This window comes from Hemitrygon akajei, chromosome 26 (assembly GCF_048418815.1).
Source record: "Hemitrygon akajei chromosome 26, sHemAka1.3, whole genome shotgun sequence".
In the NCBI taxonomy this organism is placed as follows: domain Eukaryota; kingdom Metazoa; phylum Chordata; class Chondrichthyes; order Myliobatiformes; family Dasyatidae; genus Hemitrygon; species Hemitrygon akajei.
In genome coordinates this window covers 42,506,025-42,522,520 of record NC_133149.1, presented here as the reverse complement: position 1 = coordinate 42,522,520, position 16,496 = coordinate 42,506,025, and the positions used below count along the sequence as shown (strand labels likewise).

The following is a 16,496-nucleotide window of genomic DNA, read 5'->3' as shown; positions in this document are numbered from 1 at the left end:
GTCGGAGCATCCAGAGAAAACCTACGCTTTTCACGGACTCCTTACAGAGATTATAGGAATTTAACTCCGACATTCAGTGCCCTTGAGCTGTAATATTGTCCTGCTAACTACTGTGCTGCTATGGTGGCCGAATAAGTTGCTTCATTCAAGTTTCTGTTCAGCTGGTATTGAAAAGCCAGGGGGTTTACTGTTGCATTATGCAGGTCACATTTGGGTAGATTATTCAGAGAAGGTCAGTTTTTCAGGCTGTTTAATGGTCAAGTAGCCAATATATACTTTAATGAAATTAATATTATCAATGTTTACATGTTTAACTCAGGGATGATCCAGCATTTAGTTAGGACGCGGTCTTCAGCATTTCAAATCCTCATACTAACCTTTGATTCTGTGATTAGCAAATAACTGGTTATCTTGTTATCTTGTGTTAGTACCTCTCAGCTGACTTTCAGGCTTGTGGAAAATTAATTCAGATTTTCATTGTCCATGGGTGTAGAATATTTTCTGACGTCCCTCCTGCTTACTCCCACTCTAATTTTATGGCTATTTTTTGTTTGACTGGTGAGAGAAATACTTAGTAAATACATTTTATCAAATATCAAAATTGATAATCCAGATAATGTGGCCTGCTTGATAACCCAAGAAGGACCTGTTCTTCTAGCAGAGGGATTAAAAGATGGAGCATAGATTTAAACAAATTGATCAAATGGGCAGATATTTACATATCATATTTAAACCAAACTTTGTGGGTAATATTTAGAGTATTGAGCAGCGGGTAATATTTAGAGTATTGAGCAGCAAGGCAATAGACCCAGTACTGGAAGATAGTGTTATGTTGGGTAACTCTGAGTGTCATAGATGGTGTGGTAGTGTAGCAGCTAGCAGTCACTGCCAGTGACTGGTTTGATTCCCATTGCTGTCTGTAAGGAGTTTGTACGTTTTCCCTGTGGCCTGTGGGTTTCCTCCAAGTGCTCCAACTTCCTCGCACGGTCCAAAGACTGTTCATGGGTTAATTGGTCACATGGATGTAATTGGGTGGTACGGGCTCATTAGACTGCAAGGCTCTTACTATGCTGCATCTCTTTTTTTAAAAAAAAGTAAAACTAAATGAAGGGATGCATGGTGTCCTATGCTGTAAATTGTCTACAGTAACATTGAATGATGCAGTGATTTGTCTTTTAAAGTTCTGGTTGAGCAGAGGTTATAATTTTTTTCCAGATTACCAATCTGAGCCCTGATATGTCAGATCTTTTTAGGCTTGGATTGAGCAGCAGGGCTCAAGTTCAGTCTGCAGTTTTATTCACTAGAGGGTGCACCAGCATGCTTTAAGCGATTATGAGAGTGCTGCTTCAGTAACCTTTGAATTACATTGCTGAACATTTGATTTATACTTTATTTGCTTTTTTCAGTGCTGTGCAGTTGTTCTACACAGTTAGAAACATTTTTCACTTGTTCTATGATGTTGTTCCAACCTATCACAAGTAAGTATGTCATCTTTAATCAATTTTTAAATTTGTAATCATTTCCGATGAGTTTGTAATGTTTGCTTATGTGATTAGTTTAGTTACTCCACCTATTTGCTAATGTTATCCAATTACTTACTGTTGTATGGAAGAAATAGTAGATCATATGGCCATCTTGCCTGTTGTGCTTTTCAGAAAGATTATGGTTCAATTCCATCTCCCAGTGTTACTGATTCTGTTAGTGCTCATAAGTCTGTCCTCCTCTTCCTCATATCTCTGAAATAGCCAAACATCCACATTTTTGTGCTGAACAATTCAAATGATTAATTTTTTTAAAAATTCACACCATTTCAATTTAGGATGAGTGCCACTTCCAGATCTGCAAACCTGGAGAAATATTTTGTCTGCATCTTCCCTGTCAAATCTTTTGCTTTAATGAAGACACTCCGCATTTTTCTAAACTCCGAGGAATGTTCTCCAAAGGAACAAAATTTGAGGAATTAATCAAGTAAAGCTTGTACCTCATCAAAGGTGCATTCTTCTTGAGCAATTGATCAAACTTACAGGTCCTCCCCAATTCATGAATGCATGATTTGTGTCTAGCTCATACATATGAATGATTAGAAGAGTAGAAGGATGAATATGCTAAGCTCCAAGCATCTTCTGCCACCTGGAACTCATTTCAGACTTCTCTGACTTGCAGTGGGATTGGGTAACCTGGGGAGGACCTGCACAAGGAGAAATTATATTTGCAAATTTATCCAGAATCTAATTATCTGGCTTTAACAGTGCCAGTCCTTGTTCAAAACAAGCTGGCTGTTTCCTAATGCTTTTTTTTTTGTCATTGTCAAAATGTTAGCTTTGGAATGTATGGAAATATTGAGGTGGGAGGGGGGGAACACAGTATGGAAACAAGCCCTTTGCCACAGAGAGTCCATATAAGCTATCATGCAAAACTTAAACTCTCCTGTATTCGTCATACTTTATTCTTCCCCATGTTCCTATCCACTCCTTAAATTTTCCTACTCACTTATACTCTGTAGTAGCCAATTAACTTGCCAATCTGTGCCTCTTTAATCTATATATATTAATTATATCAAAGATGGGTTGAGCATCCTAGCTATTCATTTGTGCGTAAGCCTTTTACACAGTACTGTTACGATTATTAGCCAGAACATTGTTCTGCCACACCCAAAACGTTGGAGGAACTCAGCAGGTCAGGCAAGATCTATGGAAAAGAATAAATGGCTGACATTTCAAGCTGAGACCCATCATCAGGACTGGAAAGGAAAGAGAAAGACACCAGAGGATATTTTTTTTTCTGATTCCCAATCTGAACCCTGACATTCCAGGTCTGTTTTGGCTTGGATTGAGAGTAGCTCAGCTCAAGTTCAGTCCTTTTCCCACTTCCTTTCCAGTTCTGATGAAGGGTCTCAGCATGAACCGTTGACTGTTTATTCCTTTTCCATAGGTACTGCCTGACCTGCTGAGTTCCTCCAACATTTTTGTGTGTGTGTTTTACTCTGGATTTCCAGCATCCGCAGAATCTCTTGTGTTTATTGTTCTGCCACAGCCAAATTGGACATTGTTTATTGTTGCTTTTGTGTTAGTGACTTCAGTGACAAAGCCTGGTTTGCACTTGGTTTTTGATCTTCACTGCTACTTCAGCATGACTTTATATTTGTTTTTATTAAATGACAACATCTGTGTACATTGTTGTGTAGTTGTTTCTGCAAAATACCATGTTATGATGGATTCTCAACCTTTCTGTTCTTATTTTAATTTAGGGAGACACTGCAGAAGTTGCCCCAGCTAGCTGCTATCCATCAAAACAATTGTATGTACATTGCCCACCACTTGATTACCCTGGGACATCAGTTCCAGTGCAGTCTCCCGAACCCTTTGTGCAATGGAACAGCAACCTTTGTAGACTTTGTGCCAAGTTTTAGGCGATTAGGTGTGTAACTGGATTTTGGTTCACTGAATATTTGAACACGTCAAAGATTTGTGCAGCATTTGCTTATACACAAGTTATTATTCATTCTTTGCTATATTTAATTGGAGGTGGTTTCAAATGACGTAGGAACTGAATTAGGCCATTCAACCCATCAAGTCCATTTCGCCATTTGATCATGGCTGATTTATTATCCCCCTCAACCCCATTTTCCTGCTTTATCCCATAACCTTTGCCCTTCCTAATCAAGAACCTTTCAACCTCCCCTTTAAATATACCCAGTGACTTTTTCTCTACAGCTATCTGTGGCAATGAGTTGGGCTGGAAGGGCCTGTTTACGCTGTATCTCTAAATAAATAAATTCCACAGATATACCACCCTTTGGGTAAAGAAATTCCTCCCATCTCTGTTCTAAAGGGACATCCTACTGTTCTGAGGCTGTGCCCTCTATTCTTGGATTCCGCTACTTTAGTAAAGTTCCATACCTCAGGTCTTTTATTTCAAGTTAATTCATTGTAACTTAAGTTAACAGCTATCTTGCTCCTTCAAAACATTGGAACCATGTTTTGATATCGAAGCTGTTTCTGTGACATGAGTTCTTGCTTTATGGGAATTTCATTTGAACTTAATTCTGGGAATAGTTCCTTTTGACAGGATATAGACTTGGAATCTATACTGTAGCAGCATTTTTGGATTCATAAGCTGCAAAAAAAAAAGATCTGGAGGAACTTCAAGCTAAGGAAGCCAATGTGAAATGAGTATATTGATTTTTGAAAATTAATTTAAACTTAAAATTGCCTATATTCTGGCCTTGATGATCACTCTCACTAAATTCATTAAAGAGTGGATGAAGGCTTTCTGCGTGTTCCTGTAAATGCATAGTGGGTTAGTGTCTGTTTAGACTATTTTAACAGGATATCTTGCACTAGTTAAACATAACCCCTAAAGATCTCATAGGTTGAGTTTCTGTTGTATGGGTTTAATGTTTAGCCATGCCTTGAATTATTGGTATCATATGTTGCTGTGTATAAACCCTCTCTGGGTGTAAGGTATGAATATTCTGCTCCAAATCCATCGTCTTCTCGCCATTATTATCCATATTTTAACAGTCAACTCAATATAATACTTTTGTCTGTTGAATCAGGTATATAATATTACCAGCATATGTTGTGAAATTTGTTAACTTTGTGGCGGCAGTACAATGAAATACATGATCAATGAATATATAGAGGGGAAAAAACTGCTTTTTTTTAAAAAGAAATGCAAACTAAATTAACGACTTGCAGAGCTCTGCTAAAGTTGTCTGTTGAGCTTATCTAATTGACCTTGGGTGTTAGAAGTTCAGTGGAACTGCACATGCCATTCATTTCTTTTTATATGACAGGAATCTGGACTCCTGGAATACTGTTGTTCTGTAGACAGTGGTAGATGCATAAAATCTGCCCTAGTTTTGTGAGCTTTATGTTTCATAGAAGAGTATAGTACAGGAGCAGAACCTTCGGCCCACAATGTTGTGCTGAACCAGCTGAAAATTAAATCAAAAAATGCCTAAAAATGAATCCTTCCTACCTACCTAATGTCCATAGCCCTCCATCTTCTTCATATCTATGTGCCTATCTAAACATCACTTAAAAGCCTCTAATGTATTTGCCTCTACCATCACACCAGGCATCTAACACTGTGAGTTTAAAAAGCTTACCCTTTTGAATCTATCTCTTCTCACCTTCAATGCATGCTCTTTGGTATTAGACATTTCTACCCTGGGGGAAAAAGATATTCCCTGTCTACTCTATCTATGCCTCTCATAATCTTATAAACCTCCATCAGATCTCCCCTCAGGCTCTGCCGCTCCAAAGAAAATAGCCCAAGTTTGTCTAGCCTCTCATGGTAGCACATGCCCTCTTAAACCAGGCAACATCCTGGTAAACCTCTTCTGCACCTATAGTGGGATGACCAGAACTGTAGGCAATACTCCAGACAACACGCACAAAATGCTGGTGGAATGCAGCATCTATAGGGAGAAGTACAGTTGACGTTTCGGGCCGAGACCCTTCGTCAGGACTAACTGAAAGAAGAGATAGAGATTTGAAAGGGGGAGGGGGAGATCCGAAATGATAGGAGAAGACAGGAGAGGAGGGATGAAGCTAAGAGCTGGAAATTTGATTGGCGAAAGGGATACAGAGCTGGAGAAGGGATACAGAGGATCATGAGACAGGAGGCCTAGGGAGAAAGAAGAGGGGAGGGGAGCACCAGAGGAAGATGGAGAACAGGCAAGGAGTGATTGTGAGAGGGACAAAGAGAGGAAAACGGTGGGGGGGGGGAGATAAATAAGGGATGGGGTAAGAAGGGGAAAGGGGCATTAATGGAAGTTAGAGAAATCAATGTTCATGCCATCAGGTTGGAGGCTATCCAGACGATATATAAGGTGTTGTTCCTCCAACCTAAGTGTGGCTTCATCTTGACATCTTTCATCTTGACTTGTTCCGTTTACAAGGATAAGTGCCAGGAGGGAGATCGGTGGGAAGGGATGGAAGGGGACGAGTGGACAAGGGAATCGCATAGGGAGTCCCTGCAGAAAACAGAAGGGGGGGGGAGGGAAAGATGTGCTTGGTAGTGGGATCCCATTGGAGGTGGTGGAAGTTACAGAGAATTACGGTATATGTTGGACCCGGAGGCTGGTGGGGTTGTAGGTGAGGATAAGGGGAACCCTATCCCGAGTGGGGTGAGAGCAGATGTGCATGAAATGGGAGAGATGCGTTTGAGAGCAGAGTTGATGGTGGAGGAAGGGAAGGGAAGACAATACTCCAGATTGGCTTAACTAGAGTTCTGTAATGTTGCAGCATAACCTCTTGACTTTTAAACTCAATGCCTCGACTAATAAAAACAAGCATTCCATTAGTCTTCTTAACCACCCTGTCAACCTGTGTAGTCTCTTTCTGGAGCTATGAGCTTGACCCCAAGATCTTTCTGCTCAGCAACACTGTTACGGGTCTTACCCTTAACAGTGTACAGTCTCCTTGCATCTGCCGTACCAAAGTTCAACACTTCACATTTATCTTTGAAATTTGTCCGTGCTTGTGTTTGACATTTTGGGACATGGCGCATATGTTGCACTCAAACCTGGATGACTAGCTTTTTTGAAAATTTGCAGTCCTGTGTATGTGGCCAGTAATTATGGGTTGGCAGTAGAGGAATTGGGGATGCCGGGGCAAATGATGGGAGAAAATTGGATGTGCTGTAAATACTGATCAATATCAGTTACAGTCCTCATTTTAGTTATGTCCTTTGTTGTCTGAAGATCTGTTGCAAAGCCTTTAATGCAAAGCAAAGTGCATTGGTTGAATGGATTTCAAACCACTTGCATTGTACATGCCAGTTGTACAATAAGACCAGGATACAAAACCAATATTAAATCAATTTGCTAGGAATGGAATGTCAGTGTTATGAGTTAGAAGTTGGCATAATGCGGCTGTCTTTGAAATACATATAAATTAATTGATTGAAGTGGAGTATTACAATGTATTGTGGAAAATCTGTCCAATATTATAGAACAATATTCTGTTTTATTTTAAATCCTGCATTTAAATGGGACTACTTTTGTTTGCTAGGAACGGAATGCTTTTTGGCACAGTTGCGTACCCAAAGAGATGAGTTATTGGAAAGATTGTCAACTGCAAGAAATTTTTCTAGTTTGGAGGATGCAGATAATTACTCAGCTGCAAACAAAGCTGTCCGGCAGGTGAGGCATACTGTATTTTTTTGCCATTTGCAAGTGTGCCAAAGAGTTTACTGACAAATGCAGTTAAAAAATTGTTTTTAAAAATTGAAATGCTTTACCAGGAAAAGTTCTAGTCTCTTGTTTACAAAAAAGACAGTACAGAACAGTGCAGAAAAAATCATATTTGCAACAAGAAATAGTTTTACTGATCAGAAAGGGCAGTGTAAATTGGGGATGTTTTTCTCCAGAAAACAGATGGATGAGAGGTGACTGAAATGCAAGTCTAGATTTTGATTATTCACCTACCAATCCCCCCACCGTTAGCCATTTGTTACATGAACTTGAGCTGACATCTGGTAAAAATCAATCCAATTAGTTCTATACCCTGGTCCTTTTCCTGCAGCCATATTCTTTCTTATCTATTTCCTTTGTGAATTTGCTTCCACCTAAGTATCAGGTATTGAATTCCAAATTATGATTGTTTCTTGCATGAAAACAAATTCCCTTTTTTGCTGCTTTTGAAATCCCATTAAACATGAGTCGATTTGTTCTTGACTCTTAACAAAGTATGTACAGTACTGTTTAAAAGTCTCAGGTGCACATATGTAACTAGGGTGCCTGAGGCTTTTGCACAATACTGTATTTGTCATTGTGAAGCAGAGAGTGAGTTTGGAAATCTGGCAGGAGCAAAGGACGTTGGGAATGGTGAGGGAAGAAGTGTCAGGGGTGAGGGGGGTGTGGCGCGGTTGCAGACACACCCAGCTCTGAGACACCAGGCAAGGTAATTTGATTCCAAACAATTGGTTTATCGATCATTGCAGAATGTTTCTCTGGTATTTCCTGCTCCTTCCTCTTCTTCCCAACCATGATTGCCCTCTCCCTGTTCCCTTCCCACTCTCAGTCCACTATATATATATATATAATTTAGCACAAAGGGATTTTGAGGTTGTCAATTTAACTATATTTTAGAGGAAAGGAGGTATACACGTTTGGGGATAAAGGATGGGTTAGCTGAGGAAGGTAAAAAGGAACCTGTGGATACTAAGGGTTATTAGGGTTGACTAGCCTGTTCATGCTCTTTAAATTCTATTTGGGCAAACTGTAAATCTGCCAGCATATAAAACATTCACATTTTTGTTTATTGAAATGCAGAATCTTTCCTGTAGCTTGTGTTTGAGTATTATTCTGATTTTATGTTAGAAGAATAGTCATGTCATATTTTGTAATTTTGTTTGAATTTATTTTGAGTAATTATGCTGTTGATCTATCCAGACTGACCAGCTGTCTGCGGTAATTCCCTATAGGTTAAAGGGGGGAATAATGCAAAAGTGTAAAGAGCACCAAGAAGTTCTGGACTTGCAAAGCAGATTCATCTGTGTTTCAAGATCAAATCAGTTGATAGATTCTTGAACTGTAAACTGGATTTGTGATATCGGCATTTCCCGTATATAATTACACTATATTTAACTGAGCTTCCATTTGAGACTGTACAGTATTTGAATATGTTTATCTATTTCAACCGCTTGGAATGTTTATTCATCCAAGAATTTTTTGTTTGATTTCAGTATATTGTAGTGTGCTGAATTTGAAACTGGGTGGAGTGGGTACTTCAAAACAACCTAAACTATCAGTGTTTTCAATTTATACACAATTAGATTTAGTGTTTTTAGTGTATATTGTAAGCTTATCTAGCAGTTGGCCATTTGTATTGCAGAGTTTATTACACACTGGACAACACAAAGTAAGGAGGTCTGACTCTGATCGCTAATGGCTGTTCGACATACTGTTAGCAAACAGAAATGTTCTCGGTTACATGCTCACAAGTTGCAATACTGTAGTGACTTAACGCAGCACTCTGACATTCATTCTGGAGCTATAGTTTGAACTGTTGGGCATGTAAAACTTTGACAGATTTCTACAGATGCTTAGTGGAAAGTATCCTGACTGTTTGCATCACGGCCTGGTACTGAAGTGCCAATGTCCGTGAATGGAAAAGCTTACAAAAAGTGGCAGATGCAGCCCAGTCATCACAGGAAAAGGTCTCCTTACCATCGATCATGTTTACAAGGAGCACTACCACAAGAAAGCAGGACCCCCAACGTACAGGCTGTGCTCTCTTCTCACTGTTGCCATTGGGAAGGAGATGAAGATGACTTGGGTCTTATACCACCAGGTTCAGGAACAGTTATTACCCTACATCTATCAGGTTCCTGAACTAGTGTGGATAACTTCACTCAGCTCCACACTGAACTGATTTTGCAGCTTATGCACTCACTTTGAAGGACTCTATAACTTGTGTTCTCGGTATTTTTTATTATTATTTTTCTTTGTAATTGCACAGTTTGCTTTTTGCATATTGGTTGTCAGTTTTTCATTGATTCTGTTGTATTTCTTTGTTCTACTGTGAATGCTTACAAGAAAAGGAATCTCAGGGTGATGACATATGGTGACATATGCATACTTTGACAACGTTTACTTTGAACTTTAAATGCAGCGTTGTGGCCAATATTGTATTGATTCTTTAGGTCAGATGAATTAGAATGAATTAGCATGACATGGTATGTAGGCCTCCGTTAGTCTCGATAGACCATGGATTTGCACCTTGGAAAGTTTCCAGGGTGCAAGCCTGGGCAAGGTTTTTTTAAATGGAAGACCGGCAGTTGCCCAAGCTGCAAGTCTCTCCTCTCCACACCACCAATGTTGTCCAAGGGAAGGGGCATTAGGACCCATACAGCTTAGCACCGGTGTCGTCGCAGAGCAATGTGCGGTTAAGTACCTTGCTCAAGGACGCACATGCAGCCTCAGCCAAGGCTCGAACTAGCGACCTCCAGATAACTAGACGAACGCCTTAACCACTTGGCCACACGCCAACACGAAGAATCCCAACAACGTGGCATGGTGGTGTTGTAGTGGTAAGCACAACGCCTTACAGTGCAAGCGGCTCAGGTTCAATGACTGCCACTGCCTGCAAGGGCTTTGTACATTCTCCCCGTGACTGCATGGGTTTCCTCTGAGTGCTCCAGTTTCCAGCTACAATCCAAAGATGTACTGATGGGTAGTTTAATTGGTCAGTAAATTGTCCCGTGATTGGGCTAGGATTAAGTCTGGGGACAGCTTGGTGGCGTGGCTCAAAGGGTTGGAAGGACTTATTCCACGCTGTATCTCAATACAATTGCAGACAGTGAGCAGAGTTCTACTGCTTAATTTTATTTTTGGCTTAAGACTACAATTATTATACATTGTTACGGAATACACCTGCTTGTGTTCTTGCTAGAATGGCTCTGAAATCTGTGGCTAACACTGTATGCCTTGATCTACATTAGTTCCATTTAATATCGGAGAATGTATACAATATGCAACCTGAAATTCTTGTTCTTCACAGACATCCACAAAAGGAGAGCAGTGCCCCCAAAGAATGAGTGTCAATAAAAACCTTAGAACCCCAAAGCCCTCCCACACACAAGCAGCAGCAAAGCATCAACCCGACCCTCCCCCACTTACTTCAGCAGAAAGCATCAGCACGCTCCACCCACTAAGCATAAAATAACAAAGCCCCCAAGAAAGACCATAATCTGCAGTACAACAAAAACTAATTGTTCACCCAACTATTCTACATGCCCCAGGTTCCCTCCTTCCCTCCCTCCCTCCCTTATAAATGGGCAGAGAGGTGTCAGTCACTGAGAGGGGAGACATAACCAAAACAACTCGCTGATTTAAGGTCTGAAGTGTTGCTTTTTTCTGAGTTCTCCAACTCAAGAATTGGCAACAAACTCCTTCCCTCCAACAAGAGAAAGAGAGCAATCCGTGTGCTAATCCCCTGTTCCCAATATTCCATTTTCTCCCGCAACACTTCAGTCTGTGGCACCAGCATAGAATCAGCTCGTCTCCAGGGCTGCAGAGCCTCAGAACCCCAAAGGTGATCTCATCCTCCAGGCTGAGGCCTTGGGATATAGAAAAATGGCCAGATGGTGAGCCCCAAGAATGGGAGCCAACATCGTAACGAACTGAAGTTTGAGTTACAAATGACCAAATCGCAGTTCTGTTTGGTGTCAGTTTTATGTAACCCCACTTGATCATTTCTGTGAGTCTCATTCCGTCTTCAGTATAGCATAGCATTGAAGGTAGTTGATGGATTTTAACAATTGTCCAGTTTGCTTCTATTCAAATTGCTTTTTGTTGTTTCATCTTAAGGGGCAACCCTATAATTAACATTGTTCCATTAACCTAACCTAGTGCTTGAGTTGTACTGTTCTATTCCACCTTTTAACAGAGTTTGTTGATTCTTACAGGTAATTCATCAGTTAAAGCGACTGGGCATAGTTTGGCAAGATGTGCTTCCAGTTCACATATATTGCAAAGCTTTGGGTACTTTGCTTAATACTGCAATCATGGATATTGTGAACAAGATCACAGTGTTGGAGGTAATTAGAACAAAATGGGAAAACTTTTTTCTTGTGATACTAATAAAAGATGTGGATATTGCTGGAAATGGTGGTGTATATTGTCTCCAGTTTCCATTAAGAATGAACACTTTTCTTACATAGGCCAAATCAAGGAAAAAGTAGATTTCTTTCCATGAAGGATATTGGCATACTAGATGGCCCTTTCCAAACCTTAGTGCAGTGGATTCTGATTAATTGGAGCAGCTGTCTATTTGGGGACAACTCTTAGAGAACTAAAGTTAAATGGTTAAAATAGTCGAGGTTCTCTTCATTTATTTGGGACACTATGCCTCTTCATTTGGGCAGGACACTGTTGCCGAACAGTTTCTAACTAGTTGTGTGCATTATGTGGCCATTGGACACTACAGCATGTCTGGAGCGATCAGTTAGCAGTGATTTTTTTTGTCACTGATGGTTGGGAAGAAATAAAGCAGTAAAGACAATTCAGTGCTGTTTTGCTCATTGTAGTTTCAAGCATTCAGGCTTGGAGGTGCCAGAAACGGCCATTAGATATTATAGAGCAAACAGTTTTTTGATAGTGCCAGCTGCATGTGCTTGTGTTATGTTATCCATTTGGCCTGATGGATGCTGATTCAAAAAGCAGTAAGTTTTGATCATTTTGTCTTTTTTATTTTGACTTTAAGTAGGAAGTCCATGAATTATCTGCGCTAGATGTCTGCACTGATTTTGTTCATTTAGATAGATAGATAGATACAATCAAATGAGCATGGCAGTGATAAATTCTTCCATCAATAATTATTATAACTAATACACAGTTTATAATACAGTAGTAGTAGTATTGGTAGTATTCTAATTTGTTCTGTATTTCATTTAAATGCATAATTTGTTACTCACTTTAGCAGTAGTTTGCCTTTGTTACATCTTTTGACTGGTTCCATGAAACTTTGGCTAATAGAGGCAAAATGTACTGGTCCCAAAGTATGCCACTGTACATGGATGGTTACCACTTGTTTATAATGTTTAGTCATGGAATAATAAATATAGTATTGATACAGGCCTTTCAGACCAGCCAGTCCAGGCTACTATCTAAACTCCAGATTTATTTAATCACGATTTATTTAATCACAATTTAATTTCACTATCTTTTGGCAAATTTAGTTTGTTCAAGTCATCTTATGCGCCTTTGGAATAGATACAAATCTACAATCTTCAATTGAAATGGGTGTTTCTATAATAGCAAAGTCATACCAAATTCAAACAGATTTTGAATGATATATCTCCCTGTCATGTCATTGTTAAAACAGATTTTCTATGGTAGGAGTTTTCTATGAAGTATTTTTCCTTGTGTTTTGCAGGACATTACTTCAGAAAGTGCTGATGGTCTGTATTCATTATGTAAAACTATACTTGAAGAAGGGCCTGGAATTTTTCAACCACTACTTGAAGAAAGCAAAAACAAAAAGTTTCAGGAAGAGATACCAATTTATGTGCCACAGTGGCTGAAATTCAAGGAGCTAATGATAGTTCTCCAGGCTAGTCTGCAGGAGCTGGTGGACAGGTAAGACCTTGCATTATAAATAGGCTGTTAGATAAACTTGTTTCATTCCAGTAAAGGAGAATATGGCACTAGATTTCGTCATTAAACCAATACTCTACTGAAGTTATTCTTGTATAAATGTTGGTTCGATGATTAAGCTGAATTGGCCAAATTAGCAATTGGTCATGTATCAGTAAATGCTCATTTCACAAGTTATATAGCTCTTTGATATTTTCTTTCTCTCCCCCCACCCCATACTTCTAGCTGTGCACTTTTTTGTTCTTTGCTAATGGGAGATTAGAGTCTGCACATGCAAAGTACAGAGAAATTGCTTTGATACAGAATATCTAAATGACTATTACTGTTTAACTTGCTCATGCTTTTCCATCTATTATGTACAAATGTGCCTTGTAGATCAGGGAAGGGATTATGTCTGCAGTTGACTATAAATTATGGAGTCTATTCAACTCCACCTTTAGAAAGAAGAGTAAATTGTAGAATTGAATGAGGCTATGTATGAAAGGATAAATTATTCAATAGTTTGTATAGAGGAGACGTGGAGACTATACAATTTGTGTCTTTAGTGTTGCAGTCTGACGTTGTCCTCTTGAATGTTAATATTGGCTCACCTAACAGCCCTCAGTAAATGTGGCAGGGAATGATTGTGATCCTAAAGAGATTGGTCCAAAAGTACATTTGCTAATCTTGAACAAGAGAGATAATTGTACATAACTGCAAACTAACTGCCTTCATCAAATTGACACAACCTTTATAAGATCCTTATTACATTTGAAGTAATGATGATGAGATAATGAACAACATACCTCCTGAGCTATTGGTTTCCCATTATCATCAGTAAGATAAAAGGCTGTTTAGTCTCCAGCCACATGAAGAATTGTATTCATCACTTTGTCAGCATTGTTGTCGGAATCTTGGCATCCTTGCCTGAACACAAGAAATTCTGCAGATGTTGGAAATCCAGAGCACCACACACAAAATGCTGGAGGATCTCAGTAGGACAGGCAGCGTCTATGGAAATGAATGGTCAACTGACCTGCTGAGTTCCTCCAGCATTTTGTGTGTAATCCTTGCCTAAAAGTTAGAAAGGACCTATTTGCTCCTTTAAATGGGGTGAAACTATTGTTCTGTAAGATTGTGACAGAATCACTTCTTGACTTCAATAACCTGTCACCAAATGATCAAAAGTACAACATAATCAATTGGAATGGCTGCTGAAAACTAATTTGCTTATTTTCATTCCAAGCTTGTAATGGATTAGTAGCTTGAATAAATTTTTAAAATTTCCTTTAATTTTATGTTTAGGTGGACTGATGGCAAGGGCCCATTTGCAGCAGAATTTTCTCCGATTGAGGCAAAGAATTTGATCCGAGCTCTATTTCAGAATACTGAGCGAAGAGCGGCAGCATTGGCTAAAATTAAATGAACATAGTTAATGGCTTTTTTATGCATTCAATAAATCATATGTTAAGAAATGTGTATTTATCTTATAAGCGTTACCTTTTTAATCTACTTGTGTTTATAACATTTGTAGAATATTATAGAGATGTTCAAGAACCTTGTTCTGTGGAATAAAAAGATTATATAAACTGTATTTTTGAAACTGTTCTCTATATAGCTCTTTGACAGTTATTGGAGCAAGTACTGTATTGCAATAAGAGATTTTTCATTAACTTTGATTAGCTTAGTTGTTATTGGGAATTCTTTAGTACAGCTGGAATGGTGGAGTTTATTTTATATATTCCAAAAACACAACTACCGAAACCTTCGTTTTGACTGTTTCGCTTCTAAGCACTTATATGAATACAAACTCAACTATTTTCTACCTCCTAGTTATTCATTCCTGCAGCTATTCCTTAATTGATGAACTTCTTGCTGTAATACTATTAGGATAGGGTTAGGCTATCAGTGTATGAGAGTGTGCTTTGCAAGGTACTTTTGCTAGAATGAAAAGTAAACCAATCTTTTGTCTGTAATGTATTTTGTGCTTCCTCCTTAACCATATTGCAGAGAGATCAGTGGTCCATTTGTGTTGGTAATTCTTCAGAAGTTGTTATATTCCTCTTAATAATGTGCTTCATAATGCCCCATTTGTTCTAAGGTTTGCTCCTGTACTAAGAAATCATGGCAGTTCCATATATGATGCAATGAAGTGAAATAGTGAAGTTTTTGAGCATTAAAGCCTGTTGCATTGATGCTAAAATTGGTGGTGTGATCCACAGTGAAGAGTTATTGATAATTGTAATGGGATCTTGATCAACTGGCCCGAAGTATTTAATTCTGATAAATATGCGGTATTGCATTTTAGTAAAACAAGCCAGAGCAGAACTTGTCCAGAAGCTGGTATGGCCCTAGGGATTGTTTAGAACAGAGCCATCGGGATGCTGGTAGATAATTCCTTGAAGATGGTGACACAGACAAGGTGGTACATTTGCTGTCATCAGTCTGAAAACTGTATTGTTGTAGCATAACATCCCAGCTCTTGTACGCAAAGTGTCAAAAAGTTTTTATTTGTAATTCTGCATACAGTTCTGTTTGTCCTGTGTCATTGAACTTGAGAGATTCAAAAATAAAATTACAAAAGATATTACTGGGCCTGGTGGCCTTGGTTGTATTAGGTTATATTTACATTTTTTGCCCTGGATTGTAAGAGGCGATGGGTGACCTTGTAGAGTTTTAAAAGTTATGAGAGGCATAGATATAGTGAATAGGCAGAGTTTTGCCTAAGCTAGGGGAGTCCAAAATAAAAAGTTACTGATTTAAAGTGAAAGGAAAAAGATATTAAAGGTCCCTTGAGGTGCAACTCTTTCCTCACAGGAATGAGCTGCCAGAGGAACTGGTAGAAATGGGCACAAATACAACAGTTTTTAAAAAGGTTGTATGGATAGAAAAGGTATAGAGGAGGATGGGCTAAGCAAATTAAACTAGCTTGGTTAAACAACTTGGTTGGCATGCTAGCCTTGGATTGGAGAGCTTGTTTCTATGTTTTGCTCTGTGACAATGTGAATGGGCAAGCCTTAAAGATGATATAGGTTGGTGCCTAGAATGCTACCCTTGGAAGTGCATTGTTTTACAAAAGGCACACTTGATTTAAGGGAGAAAAGAGAAAAAGGATTGTGTGTGATTAGAAAATCAGAATCACACAAGCCCTAGTTTTGATGATCCAGTGATAAGTGAAGCTATTATTACAAAATGTAAAGGAACACATAGTGGTAGATCAGAACATACCGATACTTAGAAGCTGTAATAGCTGCTTGAACATTTCAACAGTGTCATAGAAACTATAGCACAGAAACAGGCCCTGTGGCCCATCTAGTCTGTGCCAAACCATTAATCTCCCTAATCCCATCAATGGGCACCTGGACCATAGCCTTCTATCCCCCTCCATCTATGTATCTATCAAGAC

The 16,496-nt window shown here is 39.1% G+C and overlaps 1 protein-coding gene across 1 annotated transcript in view; it reads left to right on the top strand.

Annotated features, from left to right (window-relative positions):
• Positions 1-14,684, top strand: part of zw10 (zw10 kinetochore protein) — a 36,668-nt gene extending 21,984 nt beyond the window's left edge. Inside the window, exons 11-16 of the mRNA XM_073030039.1 lie at positions 1,407-1,478; positions 3,248-3,417; positions 7,023-7,153; positions 11,422-11,553; positions 12,891-13,093; positions 14,396-14,684. Of these exons, the coding sequence (XP_072886140.1) occupies positions 1,407-1,478; positions 3,248-3,417; positions 7,023-7,153; positions 11,422-11,553; positions 12,891-13,093; positions 14,396-14,516 (829 nt within the window). The 3' untranslated portion in view covers positions 14,517-14,684. The remainder of the gene's footprint in view (positions 1-1,406; positions 1,479-3,247; positions 3,418-7,022; positions 7,154-11,421; positions 11,554-12,890; positions 13,094-14,395) is intronic.
• Positions 14,685-16,496: the final 1,812 nt, after the last annotated feature.